Here is a 15595-nt window from a genome sequence, read left to right on the forward strand (position 1 = left end):
CGGGGGGACATGTGCAATTTTGACCCCATCGCTTTTTAAAAGCATACTTTGTAATAATTCCACAGAAAACACCAAGAAATGTTAACTTCCAATATGGAACACTTTGAAATAACGTTTATTTGCACATCAGAAAACATGCAGTGCACTGAAAAAGACTAATGCACATTGTCTAAAACAAGTAACCTAAACTAAAAACCAACAAAAAAACATCCAGCTGATTCTAAAATGATCCCAAAACATGCATGCAGCAATAATTTCCAGCTTTGAATTTGATGCATATGGATGATTGATTGGTCGAAGTATTTTCGTTTTGTCGCATTTGTTGTAGACTACACTATGGCCTTTTGATGCATCATTGTGTTCAATTCTGACCTCATTCCGATCCTTCTATTGCATTGCTTGAAAGCTACCAGCATCTTGAAATCAAATAATTACTTTATATCAGGCTTGTTTCATTTGTAGAAAAAAATTACATGTAACAATAAAAAGTTATGGTTTTGCAAAAGATTATGTGCCCAATTTTTCATGCAGATTTTTTTCCATAGTGAAATTTAGAGCTGGGAGGTTAATTTTGCTTTCTGTCTTAATGCTAAAATAATCTAAGCTAAACTGCTGCTTTTGTAGCTTGATATTTAGCATGCAAACATGATAGTGGTATAAACCTTCTCATCTTATTCTCAGCATGAAAGCCAGTAACCATATTTATAAAAAAGGTTGAACTGCTCCTTTAAAATTTAAAGCTGTGTCCCTCTATTGTCCACTGAAAGGAATGAAATATGTGACATATGAGTTCTGAAACTACATTCATTTGTGAACTATTTCAATAATAGCACGAAAAAAAATTGGCCAACTGTGAGTAGTCTAATTTAAAGTTAGAAACTGAGGAAATAATACATACATATTAAATACAGGTATTATAATACATACAATACCATCAGGCATTGCATATGCATAAAAGTAGTGTTGTTTAGTTCTGGCAAAGCTGGAAGACTTCTACTGTCAAAGAGAAGCTAATGGGTTGATTTGGCTTAAATGTAGATTCCCACATTTTCTGGCGATTTGTTGTTGGCAGATCAGTTTAAAAGATTGCATGGGAGGAATAAAGAGGAAAGGAAGCTCTGAGCGACAGTGGCGCCCACATTCAGCAGGAGCTTTAGGCTGCAGCTTTCGCCCACAATGACTCTGACTTTAAGGCTTTTCCAGGTAATGAAGCTCCTGTTGTGCTAATGAACACGTTTTCTGAATGAATTGATAGGTGATGTTAATGTTGGCATTGAAAATAATAGAAAAGTGATTTATGCTAGCTCAGAAAGAGTAGTCCTGGGGTCATAAAAGAGCGACAAATGTCCCCAAATGATTTGCCATCGTCCACAAAGTCTAGAATAGCAGTTGAAAGGATGTGGCTCTCAGGTAAATCTAGCAGTTTCTGGACACAAATGTATCACTTAGCTCCACCAGTCCTCTTTTAATGTCACAATCATGGCTTTAGTGTCTCTTCTAAATCCAAATGGAGCAGGGCAGCGTTACAAAAGAGATGTGGGACACAAAGGTGTGAGATTTTTGGTTTGGCCTATTTAGGCCGACCTTTTACTTTAAACCTTTGCAGTGTTAAAGTAGAAAGTGATGGTCGATATTTCTACTGTCTGCATTTTACTATTGAGCATGTTGCATTTATATTAATCATATGCCAAGCAATTTGATTCATTCACTATAGTGCCTGTAACTGGAATAATCATAGACTGAAATGTGAGTAAAAGGGAAGAGGAGCGAAATAAAAAGATGAGAGGTCGACATGAGTGAGAAATAATGCACAAGGAAGGATACAATTATGAGGAGAGAGGGTTTTAGATTAGATTTTTATGCACAATTCAAACATTAGTTACAATCCCTCAAACCACTGTTGCAATTTCACATCACAGCTGAAGTTTGACATGACAAATATCACTGCCACCACATTAACCAGCACAATATTTGCTATTAATCTAACAGGTCAACACTGAAATAAGCCCTGCCACCTTAGCTACATCTGTGCTGCTTTAATCTTTAGCCATCTGTGTACATTACATATTAAACCTCTCACATGGACAAAATGTTTGTCTTCCAGCAGTATACACTGTAATAATTCAAACACCACCTGGATCATCTCGTCATCATCATCTAGCTGTAGGCTGCGTGGGCGAATGCACAGCACATAGTTTGCTAGTAAGCCGTTCATTCATACACGACGGGCAAACATTTCTGGTTTAGATTCAAATACATAATCATATTATATCCCCGTAAAACATCAAAATAAATGTAGAAATTGGTGATAATGTTGCTAAATTGTAACCGTTCTATTCAATAAATAGATGTTTTGTGATGCATTTTTTTTTTATCAGGATTAAAAGATTTGCGCTGACCTTTCACCACCAACAGGGCAAATACATATATGGGGGATATATGATTTTACCATATTGGATGTACTTATTTACAGTATAATGACACACATATTTGGCTGAGAGGACTGCTCTGGGTTTTTGAGTGGAGGATCATGCTTTTAGGTAGCAGAAAGTCCTCAAAAGTCCTACAAAAATATATAAGTTGATGGTTTTCAAAAGAAAGAAGAAAAAAAAGAATGCTTTGTATATTGTGTAGGAACCAAAATGTGTACTTTGCCTGTGTTGTTTATTTGTTTAGACTGTTCTTTTTGGTTTGTTACTTCTGGTAGTTGGCATACGCGGTTCACATTATCTCCCTTTTCACTTGCATGGCCAGATATAGACAAAGGCACATTTTTAAATGGAAGTGTGTATAATACTGAATACTCAAACAAACATCATTTGACACCTCTGTAGTTACATTTTTGAAAAGGAAAGATAAACATGTATTTGATTCTCAGAGTCTTTTTTATATGTTTCCAAATTACAAGTGGACTGGGTCTTATAAAATATGGAGCCCAACCATAAAACTAGGCAGCATCTTTACTATATAAACAATTTACCCAGTAGCTGTCCTTTTAGGAAAATGTACACAGCATAACAATAATGAGTTATGAAACATGTGACTGTCATACCATGAAAAGTTGATTTGTGTAATTACCGGGAACATTTTAATCACGAAGATGCGATCAAAATGACAAATCAAATCGCGCTGCAGTTATTTATTCTTTTTGTGAAGCCGACAGCAGATTCTGTGCTTGTTTGTTCAACCTTCTGACCAGATTCTGCTGATAGTGGTTACGCATGAAATGCTGCTCTGGTTGCAGCTCATTCTACACTCAGCACCATTCCTTAAAATGCCCATTTATCATTCTGACTACAATAAGTCTCATCAGTACAAGCCAATTTCAGGTGATTGAGTGCTTGAATTTCCCTTTTTTACTCCAGCTTATTCTGTGGTACAAGAGTGTGGGGAGTTTAGGACGTGTTAAATTATAGCCATAAATATTATAATGAAGCATTATTTACATTTATTGCCAATAAACTTCCCAAAAACTACCTACATATATAAATATTAGCATGTTTTAAACCAAATTTTAGCTGTGAATGTAACTTACTCTCAGTAAGTCAGGATCAGTTAGTATCAGCAGGTGGTAAGGTGAAGGTCACTATTTATTTATAGAGCACTTTAAAGTGCTTTTAGTGCTTTGCAACAACATAATTGAGCAAAAAGACTATGACAAGACATGCATACTTCAATACATGTATAAATCCATAATGCACACATACACACGCATACACACATCTTAATATCAATGCAGAATGCAACTTATTTCAGCAGAGGCAAGGGAGTAAAAATGGATTTTATATATATATATATATATTTTTTAGAAGACTATTCTTGGAGTTTTGGTGCAGCTTCTGAGAAGGCCCTGTCTCCAAAACTTTACGACGAGATTATGGGATGGTTAACAACTCTTGATCTGTAGTTCTGGGGGCTGAGCTTTGGGATAGAAGTTGTGTAATACGTGGTCGGTAGCGTAGTGGGTTACGCAGGCGCCCCATGTGTAGAGGCTACAGTCCTCGCTGCAGCTCGCCCCGGTTCGAGTCCCGCATCGGACCGCCCTTTACTGCATGTCCTTCCCCTCTCTCTGCCCCCTGTTTCCTGTCTCTCTTCAACTATCCTGTCCATTAAAGGCATGAAAAAGCCCAAAAAAATACATTAAAAAAAAAAAAAAAAGAAGTTGTGTAATACTGCTTGGGGTGAGACCATGCTTAAAACACAAACAAAAGAATCTTGTGAGAAATTTGATCGCAAACAAGGATCTACTGCAAAGATGCAAGAACAGCAGTCTGTACCAGCATTAGTAATTAGTATAGTAAAACTGTAAAACTTTAAGTTATGAAAACTGTGACAAAACCGTAGTGCAACGCTGCTCCATGTGGGGCTTCTATTGCCTAGAGGCAAGGCACTTTACAGGTCTTGTCAGTGCTACTACATTGTTTGTTTGGAAACTCTTGGAAATCATAGCCTTGTATTGCATTAAGTGCCCTGTGGGGAATGATACTAAAACAATCTTTTTTTAACAGCCCAGTCGCTAGAAAGAAATGTTTGCTTTGTACGTTTCTGTAAACCCCAGATGCATTGATAAGAACTGTTTTTGGACCCTTTAGCTTTATTACCGTGATGGAGACATAATATAACGACCATCGCAGTCCACGGATGGAGGAGGTTGAGACGGTTGGACGGGTCAAACAAACACTTGACTTCCACCCAGGAGACTGGTGTTTTTGTCCTGTGAGAAACCTAAAGTCAATTTTAAGTTAGTTTTGTTACACTTATATTAACTTCTATATTTAAGACTCTAGGTAACCTCTGTAACTGTGACCAGAGGTCATGCACCCAAATGTTATTTTTGTTTTTTAATCCTGATCTTTTTCCCAACCGGAACCATGTAGTTGCATTGCCTAAACACAAACCAATACATTTTAGTTTGAATTCACAACGTTAACTACATGACACACCACATGAAGTGTTTCGTTATATTTTTTTTGTTGTTTTTCTCGAAGAAATGATTCAACGTATCGGTTTGCAGAAACATACAATGCCAACATTTAATCTGGTGACTGGGTTCTTTATTGATACCTTACTTTTGGATAATACGTGTAAACCAGTTGATCTGATCTAAACAAAACCAAATTTTCAACTTTTTTTCATATTTTGTTAGACACAATTTGGTTAGGACTTAAATAGTTCTGAATTTCTATATCCAGTCTTACTCAAAAGTTAGAAAATGAAAAAAAAAAAAAAAGATAACATAGTGGCTTGATCTTCAGTGGGAAAAATCAAGGAGCATGATATGAGCATCAACTACAATTTCTAAAAAGTTTTCCCTCCTCTATACAGCTTTTGAGGCTTGCTCAAGTGTGTTGCTCAGTGTTGCATCAGAGTTTAGAAAGCAAAGAGGCTTCTGTGGGATGTGCAGGAGTTTGGACTCTTTGCAGTATAGATTGTATATGAAATTGCCAATTTGTAGCAGTCAGTCGGGTGAAAGTAGGGCTGCCATTTCCTTCTACTTTAATTGACTGTTCATGTCTGATAGTGGTTGTTTTAATTTACCAGCCTGTGATCACACATTCAAACTTGTTTAAAAGCCTGTGCCAAAACAAGACACTCATGGTCTCTGTCTTCCTTTCTCTCAAACACATACAGACCAATGTATTGCACAATACAGGGGTCTGTTACACTGATGAGACAACCATTATTAAGAAAAAACTAAAGAAACTCAAGAATCAAACAGAAAAAGACGAGAGAGGAGGTTTTAATTATCTTTAATGGGCTACTGCATATTACTGATACAGCAGACCATTAATCTCCAGTGCTGCATGGCCTCGCTGATGCTGAATTGTGCTGCTGCTGTGTGTGTGTGTGTGTGTGTGTGTGTGTGTGTGTGTGTGCTCTGCAGTTGTGGCTGGTCCTTGTATTTGGATCCTGGGCATTCTGTTACATCCGCCCTCATGGGCACAACAATGCCTCAGGCAAACCAATGATCACGCTGCACGCTGGGTCCCGTTGTACATCAGTAGCTCTTAATCCCAGCACGATCTACCATAGGACACTTTTAGTTTTCTGTTTCACCTGCTAGTTTACTGCACATGCCTGACAACCAAGGTGCATGGCAGCCTCTGATTGGATGGCTGGATGACAAGGCCACTACTATTAAAAAAATGATGCTGTGATACAATGTTATTTAACTGTTAACTGTGCCAATACACTAGTTTCCCAGACGTATTGCAGTGTATGCTGCTTTCACAGTCATACAACGTATTCTCATGAACAAGTTTGTATATATTAAAAGTACTTCTGCACAACAGTTCATATGATATTCTTAGAAATAAGATTGTTTTATTTAATGTTGTGAAACAGTTGTACAGCAGCTGCTTTAAACATGACATTAACTCTGTGACACAGATTTACTTGGTTAGGTTTAGGCAACAAAACTAAGTGGTTAAGATTAGGAAAAAAAGAGCAGGAATAACTACTTCCATAGACACTGTTGCGATTGTGTTGTATTCACGAATGGAAGTTTATTAACAAGTTCACATACAAGATCAGTATTTATATCTACTACATCACTTCACTTCCTGCTTCGCTCCCATCACTCTCGTCATAATTACCATGACCACCAGAGGTCGCTGCCTGACAACAAATAAGAATCGCTTCCAGACTTACAATTAGATGGGTTTCCTACTGATCAAAGTGCATTATTTTCTTGTAGGTATTCCTATAATGGCCAGAGTCCCACCATATATACAGCTTAAATTAGCTATTTTTGTTGGCTTACCAAATACTATAGAGCTCCTATTAAATAATTTGAATTGATTATAATATTGTTAATATTGGATCGTATTTATATATTTAGTAACCATCAGCGATGGGGGGCCTTGTAGCTGTGTTTGCAGCAATTTGTAGACACTTCTGTAGGTCTTACACAATGTGGAAGACATAGTTGCTGTCCGAAATTTGCACTTCTTCTTCAAATCTTCATCTTGGAGGCTGATATGAACCAGCTTCACCAACTCATCTCATAATTCCGTTAGCAACCATTATGTGAATGCAGCATTATAAAAAGAGGCCTAAAGCAAAACAGAAACGTTTTTTACAATACCCAGACCTAGTGATTGGATAAGAAATTCATACAATTATACACATGGAGAACTCACCATATCTCCATCCCTTGAAAAATTACACATTCCTTTCTAAATATTACATTACACACCAGATCTTGTCAGGCATTTCTGTATTCAGAAAGATTTCTGGCATTTTCATATAATGAAGCCCAATGCCTAATTAACAAGATCACAAGCAACATACTCTACAATAAAATTCAAGCCATCCATATAAAAGTTTTATTATGCCAGGTATGCTCGCCAACAAAGCTGTGGTTCTGACTATAATCAGCAGAAACACTATGACATCATACAAGACTAACATTTTCTGGGTTGTTGCAAATGATTCTAATCTGCTTACAAAATGTGACATGAAATGCTTACAGCATAGGCTTTGGCACATGTGTGTGGGCTAATTCAAGTGATTTAGAGTTTTTCTTAGTGATATGGTATTAAATAAATAAAACCTACACACTATTATTGAAGGACAGGATATGAGATATTTCCTGTCATGAGAGTCCATTTCATTACTTGTTGTAGAAGTGCATCCAGGGGACATGTTTTGCCAATATCTACTGAAAATGTCTCTTGACTGAAAGCTGTATTTGACTGGAAATTAATTTGGTAGCACTTTCTATGACGCCTGCGTCTGTAATGCATTAAAAAATATTGTTATAAAAAGAACTATATGGTGCTATTAGCAGATTATGATACATTATAGACATGTGCGTCATAGAGAGTGCTACCAAATTAATAAAGTACACATACATTTATAACAATAATCACAACAGGCCAAGATTAATAAAGCTTCATAATTCTCGATCACTCACTGACATTTAAAAAAAACTTGTAATGATCATAGTGTATTATAATTCTTATATACATTTTATTTTATTATAATCATTGTTATAATGCATTATAATGTGATTAGAAGTCTGATACTATGACACTTAAAAGTGATTGCTTTAAATGTGCTACAACTGTTGATATAAAGCATAATGGATAATCAAATTATAATGCATAAAAATAATGTTTATAATGCAATATAGACATGGGCATTACTTTCTTAGAAATATTAGCAGTGAAATATATATATAAAAAATATCAACTTCTTTCATAGATTGGTGAAAAAAAGGAATATCATGAGCAGCTACAGTAGCAGGTATATGAAATATACAACAGTGAGGTGCACATCCACTTCACTCTGCTTGCAGAATGCATTTTACAGACTGCTCCTGACTCAGCACAGTCCACAGTATATACAGGAAGACATGCCATGGTGTGTGTTTCATAGGATTTAAGCTGAGTTATGGATAGTGTTTTATGTCTGCATTAAATAGGCTGATTGACAGATATAGCACCAAAGGGCTACTGTTAAAACAGCCTGCCTGGCCTACACACCAGTGTTATTGTTTCCTGTCGTATCCATCTTTGTTTGCTCTCCTCCTACCACTCCTCTTCCCTCTGTCATGCGTACAGGCTTATACACAGTTTGTGAATGTCACAATGCGCACCACAACATCCTCCATCTATGTCTTCATTCTTCCCCCCATCCTCAGCACTGATGGTAGCCAGTGTTCTCCCTTTTCCTGCCTGTCTTTTGTCCCTCCCTCGCTCCCACCATTCCTGCTCCCAGGCTCCCAGCCTCGCTGCAACCGTCTCCCCTCCCCCTCCCTCGGAGCTCCATTGTGAGTGCTTGGTTCAGCAGCCTCAGCCTCTCCTGCAGTATGCAGCCTTGCCTTTACTGTGCAGCCCGAGCCAAACGCAGCACAGCCTCCCATTTGGGCTCAGGGGAGGGGAAGGGAAGCACTTCAAACTGCAGATACAGCCAGGAAAACAAGAGACGGCACCGACTCCCGAGCTCATCCACGGGCTGCAAGAATCTGAATGTTCACTGACATCTTATTGATTTGTTTCTTTACAGCTGAAATACACTTCTCCTCTCTGTCTGTGCTCTTGTCTGTCGTCTCACTCACATCCCCTGATTCACTTTAAGTACACAACGGACATGTTAGCTGAAAAACTGCTTACACTGCAATTTTCTGATAAGCTGCATGTGGTGCTTTGGCAGGTGCATGAGCACATTCGTCTGATTTACAGTCTTACAGATCCGAAAACACAGGTTGAGCAGACCGGAATATTGCTGTGCCTTCAGTGAAACAACCTCCTGAATATTCATCCATAACACATGACATGGTAGAAATATTTCATTTGACATGATCACAGAGCTATCCTGATGCCATGGTTACAGTAGAAAATGCTTTCTAAAATAGATCACTGTTGCAAAGGTAGGTCTATTCTCTTGACATGTTTTTACCACACCTTGTACTTGATGTATTAATATATGTTATTTGTCCAAACCACTCATATGTGTATCTAAAAAATTAGATTAACTTCAGTATTTGCTGCCAGTGTTTTATAGCACCAATGCTTAAGGAGTGTTCATTATGGGAAAGTTTGGGGATATAATGCATGTTTGCAGTATTGTATTTAGTCTGGAATTAATGCCCTCTCTAAAATCCTTTGATGGCCTCGGAGTGGCTCCAATATCCGACCCTTAGTAACTCTTAAGTCTCATTACAGATGTGCTGCGAGCAGATTGGGACAGAATCTAACACAGCTTAAAGTCTAGCACTTCAGCTATCTGCAAAGCGCAAATAAAAGCTGCATATTTGTCAGATCAAATCCAATTATGTAACTGTGCATCTCACTCTGCAAGCACATTTCCCTGTTTGTCTGTAGTTGTAAGCAACAATGCAGCCTCTGGGAATCAACTGTCGTGCAGCAAGAATTTAATTTTTATTTATGAGAAGTTGTATCGGTATGAAAGAGTTTCCAACAGCTTTAAGTTCAGTTAGAAAAATGGCCAGACAAAACATTAATTGTCTGTAATAGTTATAATAATTATGTGTAATTGAATGCCAGCAGTTATGATCATAAAAGCATTAAGAAGCACATTTTGATCAGGCGGGGTAAATAAAACTCAATTGCGTGATAAGATATAATACTGTCGCACTGTTTCTTCTGGTATCAATGTTGGTTTAATTATATGAACTGAGCACTACATCGGTAATAAAGACACACACTCCTGCTTATGCAAACACAGCCAAGTGATGCTGGATAACTTATCTCCTCACCCTCATAAACAGTTATTTCTCTCATACAACCTCCTTAAACAGTCATTTGATTCATTTGTTTTACTCCTTGTATAGTTATGTACCATGACACAACTGTTGATATTACCATTATGGAGAGATGGATTATAAAGACCACCAATACGCAGCAAGTAACAACACTCACTCAGGGACATTGTGTGATGACGGACTATGCCAGTGTTTCTCAGTAATCCATCCTCTTCTAATGACGACTTTGACCTTCCATATAATAATGAGAACCACGTCAGAATGGCCCCCAAAAGACTGATGAGGACATTTTAGTAACTGATGGTCAGCAAGAATTGTTTGGGGGAAAAAGTCCTGAACTTCTCAGCTTCAAACCTTCATAAGAACTACCATGAACTGGACTGATATTTAATTATTTGTCCTTTTTTTATGTGGTTATACTTCATGCTGTTATTAGTAATTCTAACTCCTTATTCCTTGGTTTATATTCTGGTTTTAATTGAAGTCAAGCAAATCCTATAGACTAATCCTTTATATTAGAGCCTGACCAACATGGGATATTTGAGACTGATACCAATTATAAAGGGGAAATATTCACAGATTAATAATATGTCAGCCGATTTAGGGAATTTTTAAGATGAAAAAAATGTAGCTTTTTTTGTGTAGATTTTGCACCAATATCACTGCAAATTTTCTCATTAGGCTGATTCCTTACAGAAAATATTTTAACATTACGATACATTTCTGAATTACATTGGCAATCAATTACAAAAATAAACACTGAAATAATAAAGGATTAAAAAAATAGCTAAATAAACATCAGTACAGTATGTTCGGTATCAGTCAGTTGCTGAACATTTAAATAAAGGATAAATAAAATAAACAGCTAACGCCATTTATAAATCAAGCACCATTTTCGCCATTATATGTTCTGTTCTGATGCCAATATATCTATGCTGGAACAATTAATTGATAATCAAATAGATTAAAGTAATTTTTAAAATATAAAATATTCAACACTCCCTATAATGTATCACGCTTCTAAGTTATGGGGATTTGTTTTTTTTGCCTGTTTTACACTATTTTAAAGTGAATATGGCACATTTTTCACTATTTCATGTCATGAACATGCCTAACAAATTATCAATTAATCAGGGAAATAATTGTCAGATTAAATAATAATCAACAGATTCAATAGTTGTTGGCCTACTCCTTGCTTTGCTGATTAATCATGCAATCCCACCATTATCTCATCTAAATACATTGCTTTGTTACATAACAAAGGATTAGTATACTGATGTTGCGAAGTCTGCAAAACAAATGGTATTAAAACGCAAGCATCATCTACTGCAAGATAACATTAGTCTGCTGTTGGCTATTTCCACTGATGATTCTACATTGGGTAAACAAGCTGCCTACCTAAAAATCAATATCAGTGACTATCACTTTGTGTAGACCTGCAGTGGCCATCTCAAATAAAACGGATTGTTTTATAAACTGAAGCTACTTCAGCAGAAATACTGAAGAACTCACAATTTGCCACGGGCTGATAATGATGAAGAGGATGCAGAGACGTAACCTATTTATCTATTACAGTAAATCAATCTCGTCAGCCACTGCAGAAACACCCATAAAAAGCTTTGTTTAATTGTTAAGCGTGTTCCCTGCAGCACTTTCACAAGCATGGAAGCCTGCTCCTGAATTATTCAGCAGCCAAGGTCACAGCATTAAAACCTCTCTCTTCTCCGTCCTGTACGCGGAGAGTTTGTTGTGACTCCTTTAAAACCTTCACTGACTCACTGCCGGCATGCCACAACACCAGTAATTAGTCCATGACTGTGGGCATGCACCAAACAAGCACGTGGGGGAATGTGAAATTTTAAAATAAATGCAAAATAACAAAACCAAATGTTTTGTCTCAAAGATAACTAGAATCTCAGTTGATGAAACGCCTCTTTATTATACCCGTGCAATCAGCATAATAGGCAAGGCTGTTTTCCAATAATTCATGTACAGACAAATGCCAAACACAAATTTAGAGACATTACCATCCTCTGTGTCTGCACCGCTTTTAATCCAGTGTGCAAAGAATATAACCCACAATTGGGTGAATAACATCCCATCCCTTCTGCATTGAGGTTAATTTTAATGACAAAGACAACAGAAATCACTCCCAGTATCAACCACCACCATCAAAACACCAATATTAATCAATAAATCACCATTTATTCAGATTCTTTGCCTGAGAACATCTGCTTTTCTGGCACTTATGATGGATCTGAGGCTGGCCCCACATCCCCGGTGAAGTAGTGATGGACTGCATAATGCACAAGGTGCGCAGCTGACTTCTGAGGAGGAGGAGGTGGAGGAGGAGGAGGAGGAGGGACAAACTCTGCATGTAGGCCTACAGTATGTAGCCCATGTAAGCCTTCTGTTTTGAAGAGCATCATCCATTTGCACCACCCCTGTACTTCTAATCAAAAATGCATAACGTGCTTCTGAACAGTGTTTATTCGCCCTATAAAACTAGTCAGAATATGTGGATACAGTCCTTAGAAATAAATGTTACAGATATCAAAGTCAGATTATTAAATAACAAAAGTAGCCTGGATATTAGCCTATTATGTGACTGTCACAAATTAATGATCATTGCAGGTTGGCTGTGGATGGAGATTTTGTCAGGTCAAGACTAACGCATAATGAAATCCTCTGTTATAAAACAACATGCGCGGTGGTGAATGTATCAAGATGGAGTTGATTTATTCTTTTTTTCCTTTTTTTTTGGTAGCTGTCCCTTTCTCACCAAGGCATCGCTAGTGGACTTCATTAACCTTCCCTTGCGATCAATATTCATCACTCCACCCTCCTCCAGCAGGCAGCTGGGGCTGCAAGCATCGCACCCACATTAAACAAACCCACCCGGCCCTTTACTTACCATTCCGTGCCAGCTGATGACGATCCCAGTCCGGTGACAGTCCTTTTTTCAAAACATCCCGACGAGAAACGTTGCGGTGACCATAGCTGGAGGCTTTTAAACGTTCATAAAGATGGCGAAGGGTTGTTTAAAAAAAAAGAAAAGAAAAAGAAGACTCAAAAAAAGACGATGAGGAAAGAAAAGAAGCAGAGGTGGACGGAACCGAGGTTTGCTGATGCTGGCTGTACCATTGTGGACCTACGAGAGCAGAGAGGGAGAGAGAGAGAGGGAGGGAGGAGGAAGGGGGAAATATGTTGCCATAGCAATAGGAGCACGTCTGACGTCAAAGCCGGAGCACAGAGAGGGAGAGAGAGGAGAGAGAGAGGGGGAGATCACATGGATGCTGTGTCTCCGGATAGGAGGGGCGTGTAGGAGCATCTCTGATCCATCCTGCACCGTCCCGCCGCTGCGATCATGAGCCTCAGTGGTGTTATTGGTTAGGTTTGTGTCGTGGTTCAATGTAACTAAGTACATTTACACTGTAATTATTATTTCAATCATGTAGCCTATGAATTCTACAAAGAAATGAATGAAATTAATTCAGTGCTTTTACTTTAAAATAGCAGTTTTTCATGTAGTGCATTACTCAGTAATTGTTATTATGTATCCTCAGTTTTGTATGTAAATCTTTTTGTAGATGTGTCTGGATCAACAGCAGCAATAACATGCCATTGGCCCTTAAAGCCTCAGGTCACATCTGTACAGGTCAACAGGGTGTTAGTGTCGACCTGGTAGCCTAAACTAAATGCAAAATATAATTTTGGGTTTGGGTGTTACAAACTTTGTATGTCTGCTGTTTGATGTTGAGCAGGTAGACTAGGTAGTATTTAGTCTAGTTGCAGCCTTGAGTAAAGTTATCACTGTATGAAAAGGTGAACCACCAGCAGAGGAGCTTTTCACCAAATTCCATTAGGTGGAACAATAACAATGCATTAATTAAAAACATGGCAGCCTGAAGAGGGCTCAAAATGAGGTGGAATGATAATTGTCTAAAGTCAGGCTACAAGGTTGACTCACTGCCAACAACGAGATACATCCTGACCTCAGTTTAATAAGAATATTAATAAAAATTGTGACATTGTTGACCTCTACATCAGCTAGGGGTAATTGGAAAACATTTTTCTATGGTTTTAAAGCTGATTCCTCCTCCTCAGTCTGCTGCAGGCTGAATGTGTTTAAGTCTTGATTTGTTGCTGTGTCACATTTATTTAAATGACCAACATATATTTCAGGTGATTGTGTGCCATAAATGCTAGCACATCAAGTAGGGCAAAAGAGATAATCTTTATTAAATCTGTGCTCCTCCAGCTAGCACCAGAAAGATTGTAAACTCAGCTACACCTAGCCCAAGAGGTCAAGAGGGAAATGACCTGAAGAAGCAAAAGTTGCCAGATACCGACTCTCAAATAACAGTGAACAACCCTAATTTTTTTAACAGATAATTTATTTTAAAATATGTATAATATACAGTAAATATCTGTATTTTAACAATTGTATGCTGTATCTGTAGAATCACTAAAAGTTTATTTTTTCCTTATATTATACACATTTTACTGTTCTTTATGATTTATTTTTTATGTATTATTGATAACATTTTACATTAAATTTAAAAGTTTAATGAAAGAAGAAGTTTATATTATGAAAAAAATATTTAAAAAATGTTAATTTAACATTCAGACCATTAAACAATTGAATAATACTAAATAATCTATAATGTCCCATTATATTAATAAACAGATTTCAATGTCAATTTGTTTGCTTAACATTTGTAATAAAAACATTTACATTTTTTTATGGAGTGTGCACTTAATGTATAAAATACAAGGAACCCTGTAAAAAAAAACAGCAAATTGTTGGAAAATAACTTTTTTTCTTTTTACTGTGTATCTTTTGGCAGAACTACAGAACCATGACACCCAGACTGAACTAAGGAATGTTAATACTCAGCCAGCAGCTCCAGAGGGCAACGTTTCAGCGAATCATAGCCAGAGGTTAATGCTTGTTTGATTGATTGTAGCCTCATTCTCCGGTGACATAAGCCACTGGAAGAACTGGTAAAACAGTGACCAGTAGAGTCAGCCCATCTAACATGCCTCTGATTACAGACAGCAACACTAAGCATCAGAGTGGGAGGATGTCTCAAGTGGAGTTGGCTGCTTGAATAAGGCCCTATACATACAAATAAGCCTTTTGTAGTAGATTGGATTTATTGAAAAATATAAATCTAAAAAAACTCAGCTGCAGTGACTATTTCTAGAAATCATGACCTGGTTAGTCAAGATAAAAGGCAAAAGCAACATTACAATTGTGATAAATAATAACTATACATAAATTGTATGAATTATTCCACAGACAGCAATTTCATGTAGGAATCCATCTCTAGATAGATTTCACTTTCTAATGGTAAAGTA

At 37.3% G+C, this 15595-nt stretch overlaps 1 protein-coding gene across 14 annotated transcripts in view; it reads right to left on the reverse strand.

The window, feature by feature from the left end:
- The window catches only part of mapk10 (mitogen-activated protein kinase 10), a 45216-nt gene extending 31867 nt beyond the window's left edge, over positions 1–13349 (reverse strand). For 5 of the 14 annotated variants that reach the window (XR_009396196.1, XR_009396194.1, XR_009396195.1 and 2 more), the window contains exon 1: positions 13146–13336. Coding sequence is in view for 8 of the 14 variants with exons in the window: in XM_059357531.1 (XP_059213514.1) it covers positions 13146–13148 (3 nt within the window). In the remaining 6 variants the exon portion in view is untranslated. Of the gene's footprint in view, positions 1–13145 lie in introns of all 14 variants that reach the window. The other 9 variants (XM_059357524.1, XM_059357522.1, XM_059357523.1 and 6 more) reach the window with 6 other exon arrangements.
- Between the last annotated feature and the right edge of the window lie 2246 nt (positions 13350–15595).

Source organism: Centropristis striata, chromosome 19, assembly GCF_030273125.1.
Source record: "Centropristis striata isolate RG_2023a ecotype Rhode Island chromosome 19, C.striata_1.0, whole genome shotgun sequence".
NCBI classification, from domain to species: Eukaryota; Metazoa; Chordata; class Actinopteri; order Perciformes; family Serranidae; genus Centropristis; species Centropristis striata.